At 30.7% G+C, this 17,643-nt stretch overlaps 1 protein-coding gene and 1 long non-coding RNA gene across 2 annotated transcripts; one reads left to right on the top strand and one right to left on the bottom strand.

The window, feature by feature from the left end:
* The first annotated feature begins 1,173 nt into the window (after positions 1 to 1,173).
* On the top strand, positions 1,174 to 15,974 carry LOC132727202 (long-chain-fatty-acid--CoA ligase 1-like). The gene is made up of 9 exons (XM_060712628.1): positions 1,174 to 1,332; positions 2,577 to 2,649; positions 9,601 to 9,689; positions 10,196 to 10,312; positions 10,557 to 10,610; positions 11,124 to 11,213; positions 12,085 to 12,186; positions 12,528 to 12,599; positions 13,446 to 15,974. Exons 1-9 carry the CDS (start codon positions 1,174 to 1,176, stop codon positions 13,593 to 13,595), a joined length of 906 nt encoding a protein of 301 aa, XP_060568611.1. The 3' UTR covers positions 13,596 to 15,974.
* Positions 3,168 to 8,078, bottom strand: LOC132727195 (uncharacterized). Its single transcript, XR_009625311.1, has 3 exons — positions 5,257 to 8,078; positions 4,843 to 4,996; positions 3,168 to 3,916 (listed from the first exon to the last, which is right to left on the bottom strand). It is a non-coding gene; the product is annotated as an uncharacterized LOC132727195 (long non-coding RNA).
* Positions 15,975 to 17,643: the final 1,669 nt, after the last annotated feature.

Below are 17,643 nucleotides of genomic sequence, written 5' to 3'. Positions count from 1 at the left end.
AAAGAATCAATTTGATCTTCTGTAACTTGTTGTTGAGCATGATCTTTCATAAAATTATGAATGTTAGAAATGTACTCAATTGTGTTTTTATAAGTACACATTTTATTGTATTCATCCTGCGTAATTACTTCTCCGTTCTCCGTTTTACGAGAAAGAAAATCTTCCAGGGATTTTATATATTTAAACATCTCTATCGCAAATTGTTCAGCCCTAAAATAAAAACAAAAATTTAATGATTAACGAAAGAACTTCTTAGATAAAAGAATAAATAATTCATTTACTATATTTGTTAAAGAAAAATGGTAAAACAACTTACATTCTGTCTAACCACTCTGTATTCCTGGCTGATGAAATAATAACAACGCATTTAACATCTATTGAGCTGCACACTAGGCGAATGTTCTGGATGACGTTTCACTATTGATCTTTAGCGGAAAACTGTACACGTGATACGGAACGACATATTGATTTATAGGCTGCAACTATTTAAAAGTTGGTTCCTAAGGTTGGATAAACATTTTTTTACTCATGATTAACCGCCTTGTTTTACAAACTTAGATTTCAATTTACCGCATGAAGCACACGCGGCTTTTATCATTAATCTTCCGTTTTTTGTTGTAACATATTGAGGATTTACATTATCGGTGTATGTTCGTTCTTTTAAACAATATATTTGTTTTTGTAAACTCATTTATATATATTTTAATTATAAAAAAGGATTCGTCGGTTCCCGCCTGTCTTATAGTATTCTATTTATGAGTAGTATAGAGTATGATGGTTCCGGGGGGATTTTGGCCTGAGGGTGTTCTTAAATCAATAAAATGGGGTTTTATGTCGAGCTGTCTTACTTTTTGGGTTGATAGGTAAGCTATGTCGAGCTGTCTTACCCTTTGGTTTGATAGATAAACACTTTTTTAGGCTTCAAAGTGTCCCGGAACCATCATACTCTATACTACTAACAGGTATATCATAAGACGTAACAGTATATGGGACAAGATTGTGTTTAAGAAGATTCAGGCATTGTGTTTTATGGGTTAATCATAATCATAACACTAAGAAACTACAGGGAAAAATGTTGATATTTAGTTAGGGAAAAAAAAGGACAAATGAGGGATATATAATAATACTAAAATAGCTTTATAGACTTAATCAGTATTTCTATATTTTAAATTCATGAACAGGTATATCATAAGACGTAACAGTATATGGGACAAGATTGTGTTTAAGAAGATTCAGGCATTGTTTGGTGGTAAAGTTGATATTGTTATCACAGGTTCTGCCCCACTAGAAGCTGAAGTTTTAACTTTCTTTAGATGTGCTCTTGGTTGTGTGGTATGTAGAAATATTCAGATTTTAATGTTATTATGTTATGTATGATCTAGAATTATAGCAATATTACACTTACTGCCTCCCAGTACAGACTCATAATATCTGTCATTTGTTGCGGTTCGGATCGGAATATCCACCACAAGGGGGCCCACCCACGAGGGAAGAATTCCAATCCTAACTGCAATTAGTTACATATGTCAGATATTTTTTCTTGCATATTTTACCATATTCCATCATATTTTAAACTCTTAACCATAATAAAACCATTTTCCATGAAAATTTATGTAATTACACCTGTAACTATTTTCTTACAACTGCATAATATTATGAAATTACAACTTCATTCATAATCGTAAAATAATACCTCATCCTAAGCATGATGCCATTCATTCACATTATAGCAGGAGACTCAATTCCTGCACCCCCACCCCCAATGCCGGCATTGGTAAAACGGAAACGCCAGTCTGATATGCCAGAAAGTGATATCTGTTTTAAGTTGCTGGCATGTTTAACTAAGATATATAATTACCTGTATAAATGATGAGCTCATCTATTTCCACAATGTTTCTAGCTCTCTTCGTGTTCACTCTAATGTTTAATTAAGGTCTGTTGTGATATGAACACTTTTGATACATGAACAGCTTGTGTGTTAATCTACATTAAATTTTTTTTTATAAGTTACCTCATTATAACTTTTCTAAATCAACAAAAATTTCTAATGAAAAAAATAACAGAACATTTTCAGAAGACTGTGCCTGCTAAGATTGAATAAGATTTAATAACAGGTCAGTGTGTTTTATATAGAGGATATTGAATGAGTGTAGTTTAATATTAAATTTATTGAACAAGTTGAATAAAATCATATTATGCGAGCCTCTGGCGAGCATAATATTGTTTTATTCAACGAGTTCAATAAATTTAGTATTGAATCTAGACGAATATAATATTCTATTTATCACATATATAAAATAAGAACAGTAAACTGTTAAAATGAGTAATTTTTCAATGACGCCCCCATAGTGTAACGCTAACATTAGCGTGCTTTAACGCTATGTTTCTATATAGCGCAAATGACGTCACATCAAAGTGACTAATATTACACTAGTGTAATATCGTTTTTATTAAATGGCTTTATTACACTCCTGCGCCGCGGTTTATGTGATAAATTTACTTTCAAAATGATACATTTAATGGACTTACTTTATAAGTTAACATTATTTATCATTAATGACAAGTGTATTTGACAGTTTCTAGAAGCATACGGGCAAACAGAAACTGTTGCGGCGGTATCAATGGGAATAGTTGGGGACTGGAGCGCAGGTATTATTCTATTGAATGTAGCCGGTAATTTTAATTCTCTAATTGTAAATTGTAACTCACTATATTGAAATAATTCTATATTAAATTATAGCTTACAATATAAGTATTCTATACATGTATATATGAAAGCCGTTATTGATGATTATATTGATGGCTATCCTGGGTAAATATATTCTATTTTAAATCACAAATTAAACTAGAAATACCTGAAGCTTTTAACATTAAGAATGCCAACAAAACAATCTAAGGATTCATACCAATTTTCTTTTTTACAATAAACTTTCAACCATTTTCAAATTCCATTGGCATTTTGAAAGTTTGCAAGTGTTAAATGAAATTGCCTGTAATGATATCATATTAATTAAAGCAGTTTTAACAGTTGTTTGAAAAGGTAATATACACTACAATCATGCACTGGTCTCTTAGTTTCACTGTAGACCACAAGTTATATTAATATATTAGGATTAAAATTCATCATAACCAAAATTTATATCACAAGGAAGCCTGTTTTAAAAGTCCCGGGTGTAGATTTTCCAAGGTTTTTGGCTCAAAATCCTTGGAAAAAAACCTCGGAGTATTGGAACAAGAAAATGCAAAACTTTGCTAATAAAAAAACCTTGGAAAAATAGGGAGAGGGTGAAAAACCTTGGAAAAAAATTTCCGAGTTTTTTTTAAAAAAAACCTCGTAAAAAGTAAGACCTCGGAGTATTGGAACGATTTCCAAGGATTTTTAAAGTGTTTCCGTGGTTTGTTTTCCAAGGTTTTTTAAATGAAAACCTCGGAAAGTTTCTCACAACTGGGAATACTGTTATATTTTCGAGGATTCTTACTTAAGGGCATCAGAGAATTTTCCAAAGTTTATTTGAGCAAAAACCTTGGAAATTTCTAGAATATCCATGGAAAATCAGAAAATATAACATCCAATGAAATATTCTGAAAAGAGCAATTATATTGTCCTTTTAAGGAATTAAGAAACTTCTTTGTAATAATACAGAGCAAAAAATGATCACATGACTCACTTAAACATTTAATGTCAGTGTGAAGTAAATAGTAATGCACTACAAATGAAAAGTTAAGTTAGAAGTTTTTAATGGTAAATATTACACTCAATGTTCAGTTATAATTTTTTGGTATCCGGTTAAATTTTAATGTATTCAAATATCTATCTTTTGAATTCCTGTTCACTCTTCATGATTTTTAAATGTCCCTTAGTTTTTCCCTCACCATCACAGGGGTCACATGTGGAAAATGCTCCAGGATACAATTCCTGAAATAAATAAAGTAAATATTTAATAAAGTACAGCCATTGAAAGAAGTTAGAAAAACAATTATATAAAATCACCACTGGGCGCTTCTCTCTCCATTGGGCGCTTCCCTCTCCATGTGGTCAGGATCAAAGACTTCAAACTACTTGCCTTACAACATTGTATTTTTGACTCCTGAAGCCAGGATGGGCTTCTTCCCTCTGAGGGAGCTATCCAGCCCAGGATTAAGGAACACCTGTGGTTATACTCAGGACAGTTCAGTATGTGTAGGCAATCAGAATTACATCATTTAATTTCTTTTTTATTAATCAATAAAAAAAATGATACATTCCTTAAATGTTTCCATAGACAAAAATATCAGTTCACTGTTGATATATATTGTTTTAAAAAATCAGCACTTTTGTGAAATCCAAAACTACTTGAATTACAAGTTGTTCAAGACCATTGATTAAAATGAAGGCTTTAATATTTTCAAATGAACTTTTCTGTAGTTACTTTTAAATGTTTGTCTACTGTTTTGAAATAGTGAATTTAATTTTTTTCATGTTGATTTCTTATTTTTCTTCATCAGTACTTAGTGTCAGGATTTCAAGAAAACTTTGGTAAGCAGTGTGACAATTCTGCGATGTTAAGAAAGAAACGATGTCTGTTACTATTATTTTAGATAATGTCATACTTGATGTTACAACCTAAAGCACTCTAAAAATATTGCAAAAAATAACGCTTTTCATAAGGTGATTCTGATTGCCTACACTAATTGTATCTGTCTGCTCAAAGTGACATCTGTATCAATAAAGCTGGAGAGTCATCATGTAACATTAATAGCATTTCCAACAAAGTATCAATAAAAAAATCAGTTCCAGAAACCTTCATTCATTCAAATTTCAAATTGAAACTTTCAAAACCTAGTTTTAAAACAAAAACATACTGTAGTATATTCCTTGAAGCCTTTCCTGGTCTACAGTTGGCTTCCTTAATCGATGCCTGGATGCCAATGATATACTATGATAAAACACAGCAAAGCTGGATTGCCATCTTCTTGTAGTTTGGAACAGTCTTGCAAACTTGCTTACAAGCTGACTCTGTAATTAAAAATTTGTAGATTCAAATAATAGATGAAAGTTTATAAATAATGTCATCATAGTTTCATGCACTCATCTTGTTCAATACAATCATAGACAAAAATAACATTAATACTCATAAAATATCCTCTAAACAATTGTATTTAAACTAGCTTACATTTAGGTTAAAAATATAGATCTAAAATAGTTTGTATTTAATACTTATTTGAAAAAAAAAACAACAACAGATTTTATGCATAAATGTATCTAAAATTATTTACCTGAACCTTTTTACTATCATGTTTCTTTTGTTTATCTTCCTGTCCCAGGTCATTGATCTTTAGGTTCAATTACAACAACCAAACATTTCCTGAATCTTGTAACACTTAGATAAATGTTTTCTTTAAAAATTCCAAAATATGCTCCCTAACATTTAAAACAAGATATGTCCAAAATTGCTTAAAATAAATCCAGGTTTGCACTACTTCCAACTATAACCACTTGACCCATTAATGTCTGAGATTCAAATTTTTCAACAGTATAACTGAAGGGGCAATCATAATGTGAAACAGGGGTGATCCCAAAATATCAAAGCCATCATCATTTTATTTTTACATTAATTTTATTGAAGGTACAAACATATCAAATGATAAATAAAAGTAAAACTTGAAAATTATAAGAGAATCACAGTTGCAGTGTCATTTTAGACTGTTTTGGATTGTATAAAAACCCAGACTCCCCCTGAATAATCACATGGAACAATCTGGTCTATCCCAGAATGCTCAATGAGAAGATTGATCATGCATAGATTATAAGAGGGAACCACCTGGGGTGCCATTAGTTTTATCTGATCAGTGTGTTATATTCTGTGTGTGAAAACTTAGTGGATGCAGTATTTATTTATCTTAATTATAAGAAAGTATCAAGCATACATATTTTACACATTAATTGTACATAATTATATATTAAAAGGACAATAAACAAGCATTTGATAGTATTGCGGGCAATACAGTAGTCCCCTACCGGTCCCTCAAAAAGTTCTTTAATTGTCATACACTCCTGTGTATTGCCATTTATAATGAATTTGAGGATGAAGTCTGTATTTGAAAATATCAACCACAAAACATAATAAAATAAGTTTGTCTATATCACAGTAATGTGTTAAGTTTCCATGCTTAGTAAGGAAATTATGTTTATACAACCTTGTCATATTATTACGATGTGGGATTTTAAAGTAAATCCTATAAGGAATGAAGAAGTTGGAGTGAAAATACCAATTTCTCGAAAAAAATCTAAGTTCAAAGGGGACATAATTCTGGAAATAGTCTTGCTAGAGTATTTAACCTTCTCAAAAATGTCGAGTGATAATAAGAAACATATATATGAAGTTTGAAGTAGATACGTTAGGAAATAAAGAAGTTATTTAAACAAGAGCTGTCCGTAAGACAGCGCGCTCGACTTTTTTATTGCTTGCCAATAAAAAAAGTTTTTGCAGTAAAAGGCAATACAAGAATCTCTGTATTTTTAAAGTGAACAATGGCCATGAGCATTAAGATATTTAGTGAAGAATTATTTTACTGAATTGTGTGATACCCTTGAACACTGCAGCAAAGTTTGAAATGTTTAAGTCAAAAGAGGGCTGGTAAGAAAGAAAAAAAAACTGAGTTGAGTTTTTTAGTGCTTGCCTATAATACAAAACATTGACAGTTAAGGGCCATAATTCAAATAAAATCTTTGACAGAATTACCTTCTCCTGGACATGTTTGGGAATCATGATTGTAAACAAGTATTCCAACTTTCAAATTGATATCTCAAACAGTTCAGTCAAAAAGTGGACTGGTACTAAAAACTTAACCAAGATTCTAAGTCGATAAAAGGCCTTAATTTTTAAAACAAATCCTTGACAGAGTTACCTTCTCTTGCGTACAGATGGGGGTAATGATGTGAAATAGCATTAAAAGTTTCAAAGCAATATCTCAAAGGGTTAAGGCAATAAGTGGATTTTACCCATATTCAATGTATTTTCTAAGTCAAAAAGGGGCATAATTCTGTCAAAAACCTTGACAGAGTTATGTCCTCTTGTCTGTTGATGAAGGTCGTGATGGTAAACAAGTATGGTCAGTTTCAAAGCAATACCTCCAATGGTTTTGAAATAAAGTGAGGTGGTACAAAAAACTTAACCAAGCTCAATACACTTTCTAAGTCAAAAAAGGGCCATAATTCTGTCAAAAACCTTGACAGAGTTATGTACTCTTGTCTGTAGATGGAGGTTATGATGGTGAACAAGTATGGTAAGTTTCAAAGCCATACTTGTAATACTTCTGAAATAAAGTGGGGTGGTACGAAAAACTTAACCAAGGTGTGACGCCAACGCCGACGCTAACGCCGACGCCGACGCCGGGGCGAGTAGGATAGCTCCCCTTTTCATAGAAAAGTCGAGCTAAAAAGACAACATTTTTTCCCCTAAAAAATCTAAGTTCAAGGGAGGTAATACTGATATTTTTTGTGCTAGAGTTATAAACCTTGTCACATATGATGTGGTTGATGACCAGAAACTTATATTTAAAGTTTGAAGTAAACACCTTAAGAAATAAAGAACATATAGTGAAAAAGCTGAAAAATTTAAATCAGAAATCTTGAAATTCAGACTATTTGTTGCCATAGCAACCAGAATTTTCAACATAGGAAGAAAAGAAAAAGATGTGCATAATCTCCAGACTGCCATCTACCCATATTTCAAGTTTCATAAAAATATTTTCAGTACTTTTTGAGTTATCACTGGATCCAGTTTATGTGTTAAATTTGCCATATTTTCAGACTATTTGTTGCCATAGCAACCAGAATTTTCAACATAGGAAGAAAAAAAAAAGACGTGCATAATCTCCATACTGCCATCTATCCATATATCAAGTTTCATAAAAATATTTTCAGTACTTTTTGCGTTATCGCGGGATCCAGTTTTGTGGACGGACGGACTGACGGACTGACAGACAGACAGACAGACGGACAGACAGACGGACAGACAGACAGACGGACAGACGGACGGAGGGTAAACCTAAAGTCCCCTCCGGTTAAACCGGTAGGGGACTAATAACTATTTATGTTTATTGTACACATAATTAATGGCAGAGTAAATTGTAATCTGAATGTATGTCACAGACTTGCTTAGTAGAATATACTATTTTATATGGCATAAAAACATATATTAAAGATTAATAGCATTCTTATTTCAGTGTTGCTTACAGGCTGTCAAGAAACCCTAAGTTAAGTCTATATATAGAAAGAAACTGCAGGAAAAATACTGATGCATTTAGAAACTAATAGACATAAACACTGATTGTTTCTTTTTGTATAATTATAAGTTTTGCTCTTTTATCTATTCTTAAAAATGGAGAAGATATCTAGTAACAATAATTATAAATAATAAAAAAAAAATATGAAAATAAAAAAAATAAAATTTTCAAGTCTTTCTGATCATCAGTTATTTGAATAATCTTTATCTTATTATGATTAGTTACAATACCTTTATAGCCATTAATAAAAGGTATTTTATGGCAACAAGGAATTTACATTGTATTTAACTTTTCCATGTTTTCACACTTAAATTTTTTTAATTGATTCCTCCCACAAAAATGGCTTCAGAAGATTAAAGTACAAATTTATTGAAAAGGAAGTTGGCCATTGACAATGTCCATACTAAAAATTGATTCCCTGGACCAAATCTCTCCTTTCCATGCTGTTGGACAATTGTTTGCTCTGACCATGGATTAAGAAATATCCATTGGCAATCTACAGTTGGGTTGTTATCTTAGTTTGCTTTAACTGTTGATTATTGCTTTTGATGCCCATTATAAGTTAAATCATGATTATGTCTTAACATTTTCCGAGATGAAATTTAGTTAAGTTCAATTATCCGAGGTCATTTCCAAGCTAAATATTGGCAAAGTGTTTCCAACAAATTTTACTTAAATTTTCTAAGTTCTTTTCCGAGCAAAAAAATGACAAAGTTCTTACTTCCAAGCTTTTTCCGAGCTGATTTTTGGCAGAGTGTTTAATTCCGAGATAGTTTCCAAGGTATTCTTTATTTCCAAGGATTTTTATACAAAAACCTTGGATAAATTTTCCAAGGTTTTAAAAAAAAACTCGGAATTAAGAAAAAACCTTGTAAAACTGGTTTATTTCCAAGGTTTTTGAAGCAGTTTCCATGGTTTATTTCATAAACCTCGGAAAATCTACACCCGGGGATGTAGCATATTTTGTTGCAGAACCCAAATCATTTCACATGTTTTTAATATAGAACAAACATCTTAACAAATTTCAAGCTGTCGAAAATTCAAGAATTAAAATAAATTAAAATGAACTCAGGCTATTTAAATACATATTGTACAGTGATACATTAAAAAGTGTGTTGTTTTGCTATCAAAAGTTATTGAAAATAATTGTGTAGTCAAATTAAAAGTACAGTTACTAAAGAAGCAGACACTGAAGCTATGTTCTAATGACTGTCTGATTATTTGAACTTGCCTTTAATATTTGCATGACTGTTAAATTAAAGAAAACAGTTTTTTGTAAGAATGATATTCTTGATCATCTTTATTATCAACTCTATTATTTTGTATCAACAGGACATGTTGGACCTCCGTTGCCATACACCTACATCAAACTGTTTGATGCTCCTGAATATAATTACTATGCTAAAAATAACCAAGGGGAGGTAAGTCATATATCTTACATTTAGATTATTATAGCCAAGGGGTAAAGTAAGCGATAATATAATCAAGGGGAGATAATTGCACTAAAATTAATAGAGATATATAAGTCGTATTAAGTAATCAAGGGGTGATTAACCATTTGATAACTTTGCTTAAAATAATCAAAGGGTAGTAAATTAAAGTAGATGTAATGACTTGCAGCTGTTTTTGATAAATCATGGTTGTGTATCAATGAATCAAAGTAAGCTTTTTTTGTTAAAATATAAAAGAAAGATTTTTAGTTTTTATGTTAATTATATTTCTTTGATTTCACGAAGCGTATGCTATATGTTATTTACATTTCACAGGTGGGTGCTATATGTTATTTATATTCCACAGGTGTATGCTATAATTATTGTTATTTATATTTCACAGGTGTGTGCTATGTTATTTATATTTCACCAGGTGTGTTCTATATGTTATTTATATTTCATCAGGTATGTGCTATATGTTATTTATATTTCACTAGGTGTGTGCTAAAGGAGTCACTATCTCAAGTGGATATTATAAAGACCCAGTAAAAACAGCAGAAACTATTGATAAGGAGGGATGGCTTCATACAGGAGATATTGGACAATGGTTACCTGTTAGTTTTTATGTTATATTACTTTGTCAAAAATTACCTAGTATATTATGCTGTTTTTGTTGGTTAGGTTTGTTATTTACCAATTTCCAAAATCATATGAAATTATTCTGAGCATGTAGAGGTATAAAAATATGAATATAAATTATGCATTTTAAAATATTTTTATTCTTATTGACATTTATTTTTTTAATAAATTCAGATAATGTTCCTCATTATGTAACATAAAACCTGTTTAACCTTTCAGAATGGTACATTAAAAATTATTGACAGGAAGAAAAATTTGTTCAAGTTGTCACAGGTAAGATAATTTAAAATGTAACATAATTCACTTAAAGCAATGTAAAGCAAGTTTCTTTTTTCATTGTAGTAGAAGTTACAGGTTCATAAAAAAATAGATCTGCATCATAATGTATGATACATATTGTAAAGATTTTGTCTTTGTGAAAAAAAACTCATAAACCAAAAGAAAAAAGAAGGTAAAATATGGCCATCATGATGTAAAATCACAGCTCTACTGGCTACTGTGGTTAAATATGTACTTCAAGCACTGATCTGTGAGAATAATAGATAACACAATTGCTAAAATAATTGTAGTACTGTCAAAAAACAACAAGTGGTAGTCACTAAAGTTACCCTAAATTGGCATTTTTCCATTTTGAAATCTGGACAATCAGACTGGTAAGTAATATTAGTTGACCAGCCCAACTATCAAACCCACAATGTTGATATTACAAGTCTCATGCTCTAACTGATAAAGGTATGGGGACTGGCATTCATTTTTCATAATATTTTTGTGTTGTTTTATGTACAGGGAGAGTATGTGGCTCCGGAGAAAGTAGAACTGGTTTATAGCCGGAGTTCATTTGTGGCTCAATCTTTTGTAGAAGGTGATAGTCTTCAGGTATTGTATATTACTTATTTACAGTTTAACCATTTATTATATGTAATTATAGTGGCTTTTAAAACTAAACCATAGCAAGAGACTGTTGAAATGAAAAAAAATAATTCATTTGTAATTTTTTCATAATCTAATTTCAATATTTATCATAAAGTTTGTTTGACTGCTGAACAATGAAAATATTGACTAAAGGCAGGATATTTTTATAGGCTAGCATGAAAGTTCTGGAATATATACACATGTGATGTAATGAAGTTTGGCTATTGCATGGATAAAAAACACATTGACATGAAATTTAACATTCAAGAAATGTCAAGCAATGTAACATTTAAGAAATGGCAAGCAATTTAACATAAAAGAAATGTCAAACAATGTAACATTTAAGAAATGTCAAGCAAAGTAACATTTAAGAAATGTCAAGCAATGTAATATTCAAGAAATGTCAAACAATGTAACATTTAAGAAATGTCAAGCAAAGTAACATTTAAGAAATGTCAAGCAATGTAATATTCAAGAAATGTCAAACAATGTAACATTTAAGAAATGTCAAGCAAAGTAACATTTAAGAAATGTCAAGCAATGTAACATTTAAGAAAGGTCAAGCAATTCAACATTTAAGAAATGTCAAGCAAAGTAACATTTAAGAAATGTCAAGCAAAGTAACATTTAAGGAATGTCAAGCAAAGTAACATTTAAGAAATGTTATGCAATTTTATTATAACACCAGTGATGCCGGTTTGTTCAAAGTGGCTGAAAGTAGTTTCATAGGTTTCAAAAATACCTGTATGTGACACAGGCCAATGGATTAAGGAGTTATCAAAACAAAATTGTATTTGTATTGTTTATTCCCATTTATTTATTAACTTTCTTACAGCCGTATGTGATGGCAGTGATTGTACCTGATGAAGAAGTTTTAATGTCATGGGCAAAATCTCAAAACATTTCAGATAGTTTCCAGAAACTGTGCAAAAGTGAGGTAAGATTTTCTGCTACCAGTATATACATACATTTCCTATTTCTAAGGTAAGTTAATTGTTGACAAAGGTTATCATATTGTTTTTGTTGTGTTTTTTTGCTTCATATAATACATGCTATACTGTTTAAAATCATATATGTGTAGAAATTGGTTAAAATAACTTATAATTATTTGGAAATTCAAGTGAAACAATTTAGTTATTTTCTCAAATAACTAACAAATATTTTATTGGCATCATTTTCATGGGTGATTACACTAATTTGTGTTATTGAAGGGTTTTTATGATAAAGATGTTTAAGTGTAAAATGTTCACAAAAATTATGTTTTATGTTTTAATCCAGAGTGTTAAGTCAATGATTCTACTGGACATACAGAAAACTGCTCGAGAAGCTGGTCTCAAAGGATTTGAAATTGTAAGTTACTATTTTCAACATATTGTTTTCTTTATGTTATATTTGAAATTATTGGTAATTTGCCTTTTTTCTTGATTTACATTGAGTTAATTGGTGGAGGTTGGGTTAACTGGGGCAGGTTAAGTTAATAGTCTCACTGATGACACTTATTTAACAAATCAGTGGAATGCTGTATTTTTAAGATTACTTAACATTTCTGCCTTGTCTGCATTCTGTTTCAATGGCAAACTTAAAACAGCACACCTCCAGATTCATGCTTATTTTTATGAAAATTTTGAAAATGTATTTAAAAAGTAAAATATTATGAAGTATTCAAAAGAAAGCAACTGGCACAATTTACCAATGACTTTAACAACCCACATAAATTACTAAAATGAAGTATAAATATGCAAAAATAGCCCTAAATAATTGCGCAATAGAAATACAGTTAAAAATATTGAAAAATCAGTTTTTTTTACTTTTTCTAAAATCTTAGTACATTTTTCTCAATTTTGATTTTATTGAAATATTTTGGTTCATCTGGAGGCATGCACCTTTAATACATCATGTGAATAAAGTGTAAAATAGTCCACATATATGAGCCGAGTCATGACAAAACCAACATAGTGCGTTTGCTACCAGCATGGATCCAGACCAGCCTGCGCATCCGTGCAGTCTGATCAGGATCCATGCTGTTCGCTATCAGTTTCTCTTCTTGTAATCCTGGGTTTGTAAACGAAAAGCATGGATCCTAATCAGACTGCGCGGATGCGCAGGCTGGTCTGGATCCATGCTGGCCGCAAACCCATCATGTTGGTTTTGTCGTGAAACACAGAAAATATGAATTATTCTATTATTTATTTTCAGACTAAAGATATCATTTTGCGATCAGAACTATTTTCTATTGAGAATGGACTGTTAACACCTACATTCAAAAACAAGCGCCCACAGCTACGCAGTTTCTTCAAAAATGACATAGCAGCTTTGTACAAGAAACATAGTGGTGGGTCAGGTTAAAGGAAAGGGAAAAAAACAAACATTTGAACAGGATTTCCTATGAATTTGTGTATTATGAACTTTGATTTTGAAAACCTAGTGTTACAGTTAAAACACTCAAAATTGCAGTTTTTGTCCAGTCTTAGACATATTAGCTAATTAAAACCTTTGCTAGATTTAAACATTTAATTTTAATAAGATACAGAAATATAAAGGAGGAATTCATAAGATAGTAAAAATGATGTCATTCATACTAGTGATATGAATATTTTGGTAGAATTATTCAGGTGTACACATATACATGTACTCGTATTTTATGTTCAGTACTCTAACAACAATATAGCAAACCAATACTTTTTTAACATAGTTACAGGATTTGATTTTCCTTCATTAAGTCATGACTTTGTGTTCAATTTAATATACTGGAATTAATGTTAAAAAATAACAAATAATGCCCCTCTCTAACAAAAAAAAAAAACAACAACAAAAAAACTTAATGACAAAATACAATGTAGCTCTCATTATGAATTAAGCCATTTGTTATAAATCCAACTATTTATTAGCACAAAATTAATGTTAATTCATCTGATGCTTCTAGTATAATATACAGAGGAAAATAATACAAAAAAGTAAAAATTCTTTATACTTTGACTAAATTAAATATTACTATTATCTTTTAATTATAGCCCGCTATATATACCTTATTAAACAGGTAAGAATGATTTGTAAAATGTTAAAAGGTTGGCACAGTTGTGAGACAAGGGGCATTATTCTGAAAGCAATATAATATTTTTAGAGTAATGCCCCTTTTTACCTTAAATTTGTTAGTCAAAATAGCTTATAAACTAGAAGATTTCAAAACTACGAAAGGTATCAACATGAGACTTGGAATACTTGCCTATCATGCAAAAGCACATAATTATGCAAGACAAGGGACATTATTCTAAAAGCTTTATTTATGGAGTTATGTCCCTTCTTAACTAAGAATTTTGTGCTTATTTGTAAAATGATTTGAGAACTATCATGGTATCAACAGGCAACTTTGTTTATTTTATTATCATGACAACACAGACAGTTGTTAGACAAGAGGTATTAACCCTTCAAGCAATAATGCTATGCTCTTATTTAAGGATGTGGGGTATTTGATTTTTTACATCTTCTGATAATTTCACTATCTTTATCATTTTTAAATTTTGGTCAGAGATTAGTTACAAGATATTTTTATACATGCTTACAAGATCTGTTTATGATTTATAAACTGACCCCCCCCCACCCCCTCACATATTTTGAGAAATGTGAGTTTAATAGATTTTATCCCAAATACCCCAAGTGAATTTCAATAATTTTCAAAAATATTCAACACGATAATTTTTAAAACTCGGTATCTGGAAATTAATTCCACATGGGTATTAATGGGATAAAATGTTTTGGCCTCAAATGTAATCTTTTGTTAGATATGCTCGAAGGTGTTCCCACAATTCTCAAAATGTGTCAAAGTTTTTGTTGAATGATTGTCACATATTCCATTTATATATTGTATTCTATTATGGTCACCTAAATACTTAGCACATTCCGTTTATATATTGTATATAATTATACATTTGTACTTATAAATACTTGACACTATTGTTACATTTTAGATTTTGTGTGTGCATTTTTTTTAAATACAAATATTGAAAAAGATATGAAAATAAGTAACAGCTGGCTCAGTTCATTTAGAATCTCAAACCACAGCTGATTTTTAGAGTGAGGCTGCGGAACTCCAAAGGTCAAAACCACCTCATCTGCTGGAGTTAAGAGAGGCGTAGACTCCAGTAATTCAAACCTATTTAGTTGCCTTGTATGATCACGCATGGATAAACAGTGGCTGTAACTCTGATGCCTCAACCCCTCAGTCAGAAGGGGAAAAATATGACAATGTATAGTAGTAAGTACCATTTCAGGTATTTTGTTTCTTCACTCTTATATTGTGATTTCATTTATTATGTTTTATTTTTATGTCTGAAAACCACAGAGACTTTTGACTTGCACTAACTCAGTATTAAACAGAATGCTTGAAGTCTGTGTCTTCACTAACCACTTGCAAAGTAATTGTTTTCATTATACCCATATTTTTATGTGAGCTTATGAAATAATTTTTCTTCTATACATGTACCCGTACATTTTAATACTAAATCCTGGACACTTGTGTTGTTTACTCTGGTAACTCAAATATTTTTATGCAAAATTATTTTGGGGACCATTTTGACAAAAGTGATTGATAAAAATATATTTTTATAAACATGAAATGGTAAATGATATTTTTATTATTTTTAATGCTCAGCTTAAAAAGATACTGTTGATATCATGTATGTATTTTGGTAGAGATGTTTCTTTCACAATAAAATATATATATATATAATAGTTATGTTTGTTTTTAAGTGGCCACAATTAATGAACAGTGTGATTAATGAACAGGACCTGAATTTAATGTGACATTCAGTCTCAAAATGATGAAAATTTAAGCCAAATTATATTAAATCCCTCAATGCATGTAGAAGTTTTGCTCCTGACAAGTGTTTTTCAGAAATCTAATTGTGACCTTGACTTTTAACCTAGAGACAGGGCACTATGTCTCATGGTGGTGAACAATTCTATAAAGTAACATTAAAATTCCTACATGTATGTAAGAGATATGCTCTGAAAAATATATGGATATTTAATCATTTTTAGTGACCTTCGCCTTGCATAATTATATTGACCTCCATTACATGCGTGACAGCTGTAGTCACGAAAATGATCATTTGTGTTACAATCCCTCAATAAATGTTGACTAAATGGTCCCTATCAAATCTCTATATTTTTATCTGAACTTTGACCTCTATGTATGACCTTATCCATGGTAGCAAGAACCTGATTTTAGTGAGCAACACTCTGCTAACAATGATGAACATTTGTGCCAAGTCATAATAAAATCCCTTGGTGTATGTAGTTTTGCTTCAACAAACATTTTTCAATTTTTCTCTTAGTGTGACCTTGACCTTTGACCTAGATCAAGTGCTCGACACAGCTCTTCATAGTGGCTAACAATTCTATAAAGTAGCATTACAATTCTTCCATGCATATAGGAGGTATGCTCTGGACATTATCTGGATATTTAATCATCTCTTGTGACTTTGCAAATATTAACCTAAATTATGTTCCAGATAAAATTGGATGCTGTGTTTACCTTTGTCTTTTTTTTCAATTGGGCGTATAAAAAGCATAAAACTGTTAAAAAGTAGTCTAAATTTAAACAATTTTCTCATCACCACTGTGGGCTGAATTCCACCAGCTTATAAATGGTTGGCATTTTGATGTCCTCTCTTCTTGTTTCTAAAGAGCAACTGTGAGTCAATACATGAACTAAACACCCATAGTGTGACTTAAAATTCAACCGCAAAAAAGGTAGAAAAGTTCAGGTCACTCAATTAGAAATAAAGTACTACAACCTTAGTCAAAAATAAAAACATCAATACCTTTTATACAGTAATCATGTTTATTTAAATGTAACAGCATTCAAAATACACTAATAGTTTACATGTTTATATAAAATTAAATAAAACATGTTAGATCTATACAGTCCATCAGTAATATATAATGTAGTCAGGGATATAAAACTGTGTGACAAAATAGCTTCTCCAGACTCTTTATGTTATAATCATCCATCAAAAAAACAAAATGTTAGCTACGTAATTTAAGTGACACAAGTAAATGGTCAGTAAACAACTTAAAATAAAAATGACTTGACATTTTGCAATTTCATATTTTACTAAGAAAAATTAATCAATAACCCATGTGACCAAAATATTTTCTTTAAATTTCATTCAGAATGTATCACTAAAATCTTAAAAAAGATTGGGGCATACTTTTTATAATTAAGGTAGTTTTTATATTGTATCATACACAATGATTGGCCATTCACAATTATTATAGCCAATCTTAAGATAAATATATATCTAATTCTACTCAGCTTGACAGCAAGAAATTGAGCATCATGTCACTTTAACACTTTTTTCTTCCCTTTCACTGCCATAGGGACGGCATATGC

This window comes from Ruditapes philippinarum, unplaced genomic scaffold (genome assembly GCF_026571515.1).
Source record: "Ruditapes philippinarum isolate M1 unplaced genomic scaffold, ASM2657151v2 ctg5358_1_1_1_1, whole genome shotgun sequence".
Lineage (NCBI taxonomy): Eukaryota > Metazoa > Mollusca > Bivalvia > Venerida > Veneridae > Ruditapes > Ruditapes philippinarum.
The sequence above is the reverse complement of the archived record's forward strand: the minus strand, read 5'-3'. Positions and strand labels throughout refer to the sequence as shown.

Bases quoted from the DNA above. Each gene is read 5' to 3' on its own strand.
- LOC132727202 (XM_060712628.1), top strand. From the start codon at position 1,174: ATGAACAGGTATATCATAAGACGTAACAGTATATGGGACAAGATTGTG. The intron at 1,333-2,576 runs GTATGTAGAAAT...TGTATTTGACAG, and splicing joins GATGTGCTCTTGGTTGTGTG to TTTCTAGAAGCATACGGGCA. The intron at 11,214-12,084 runs GTATTGTATATT...ACTTTCTTACAG, and splicing joins TAGAAGGTGATAGTCTTCAG to CCGTATGTGATGGCAGTGAT.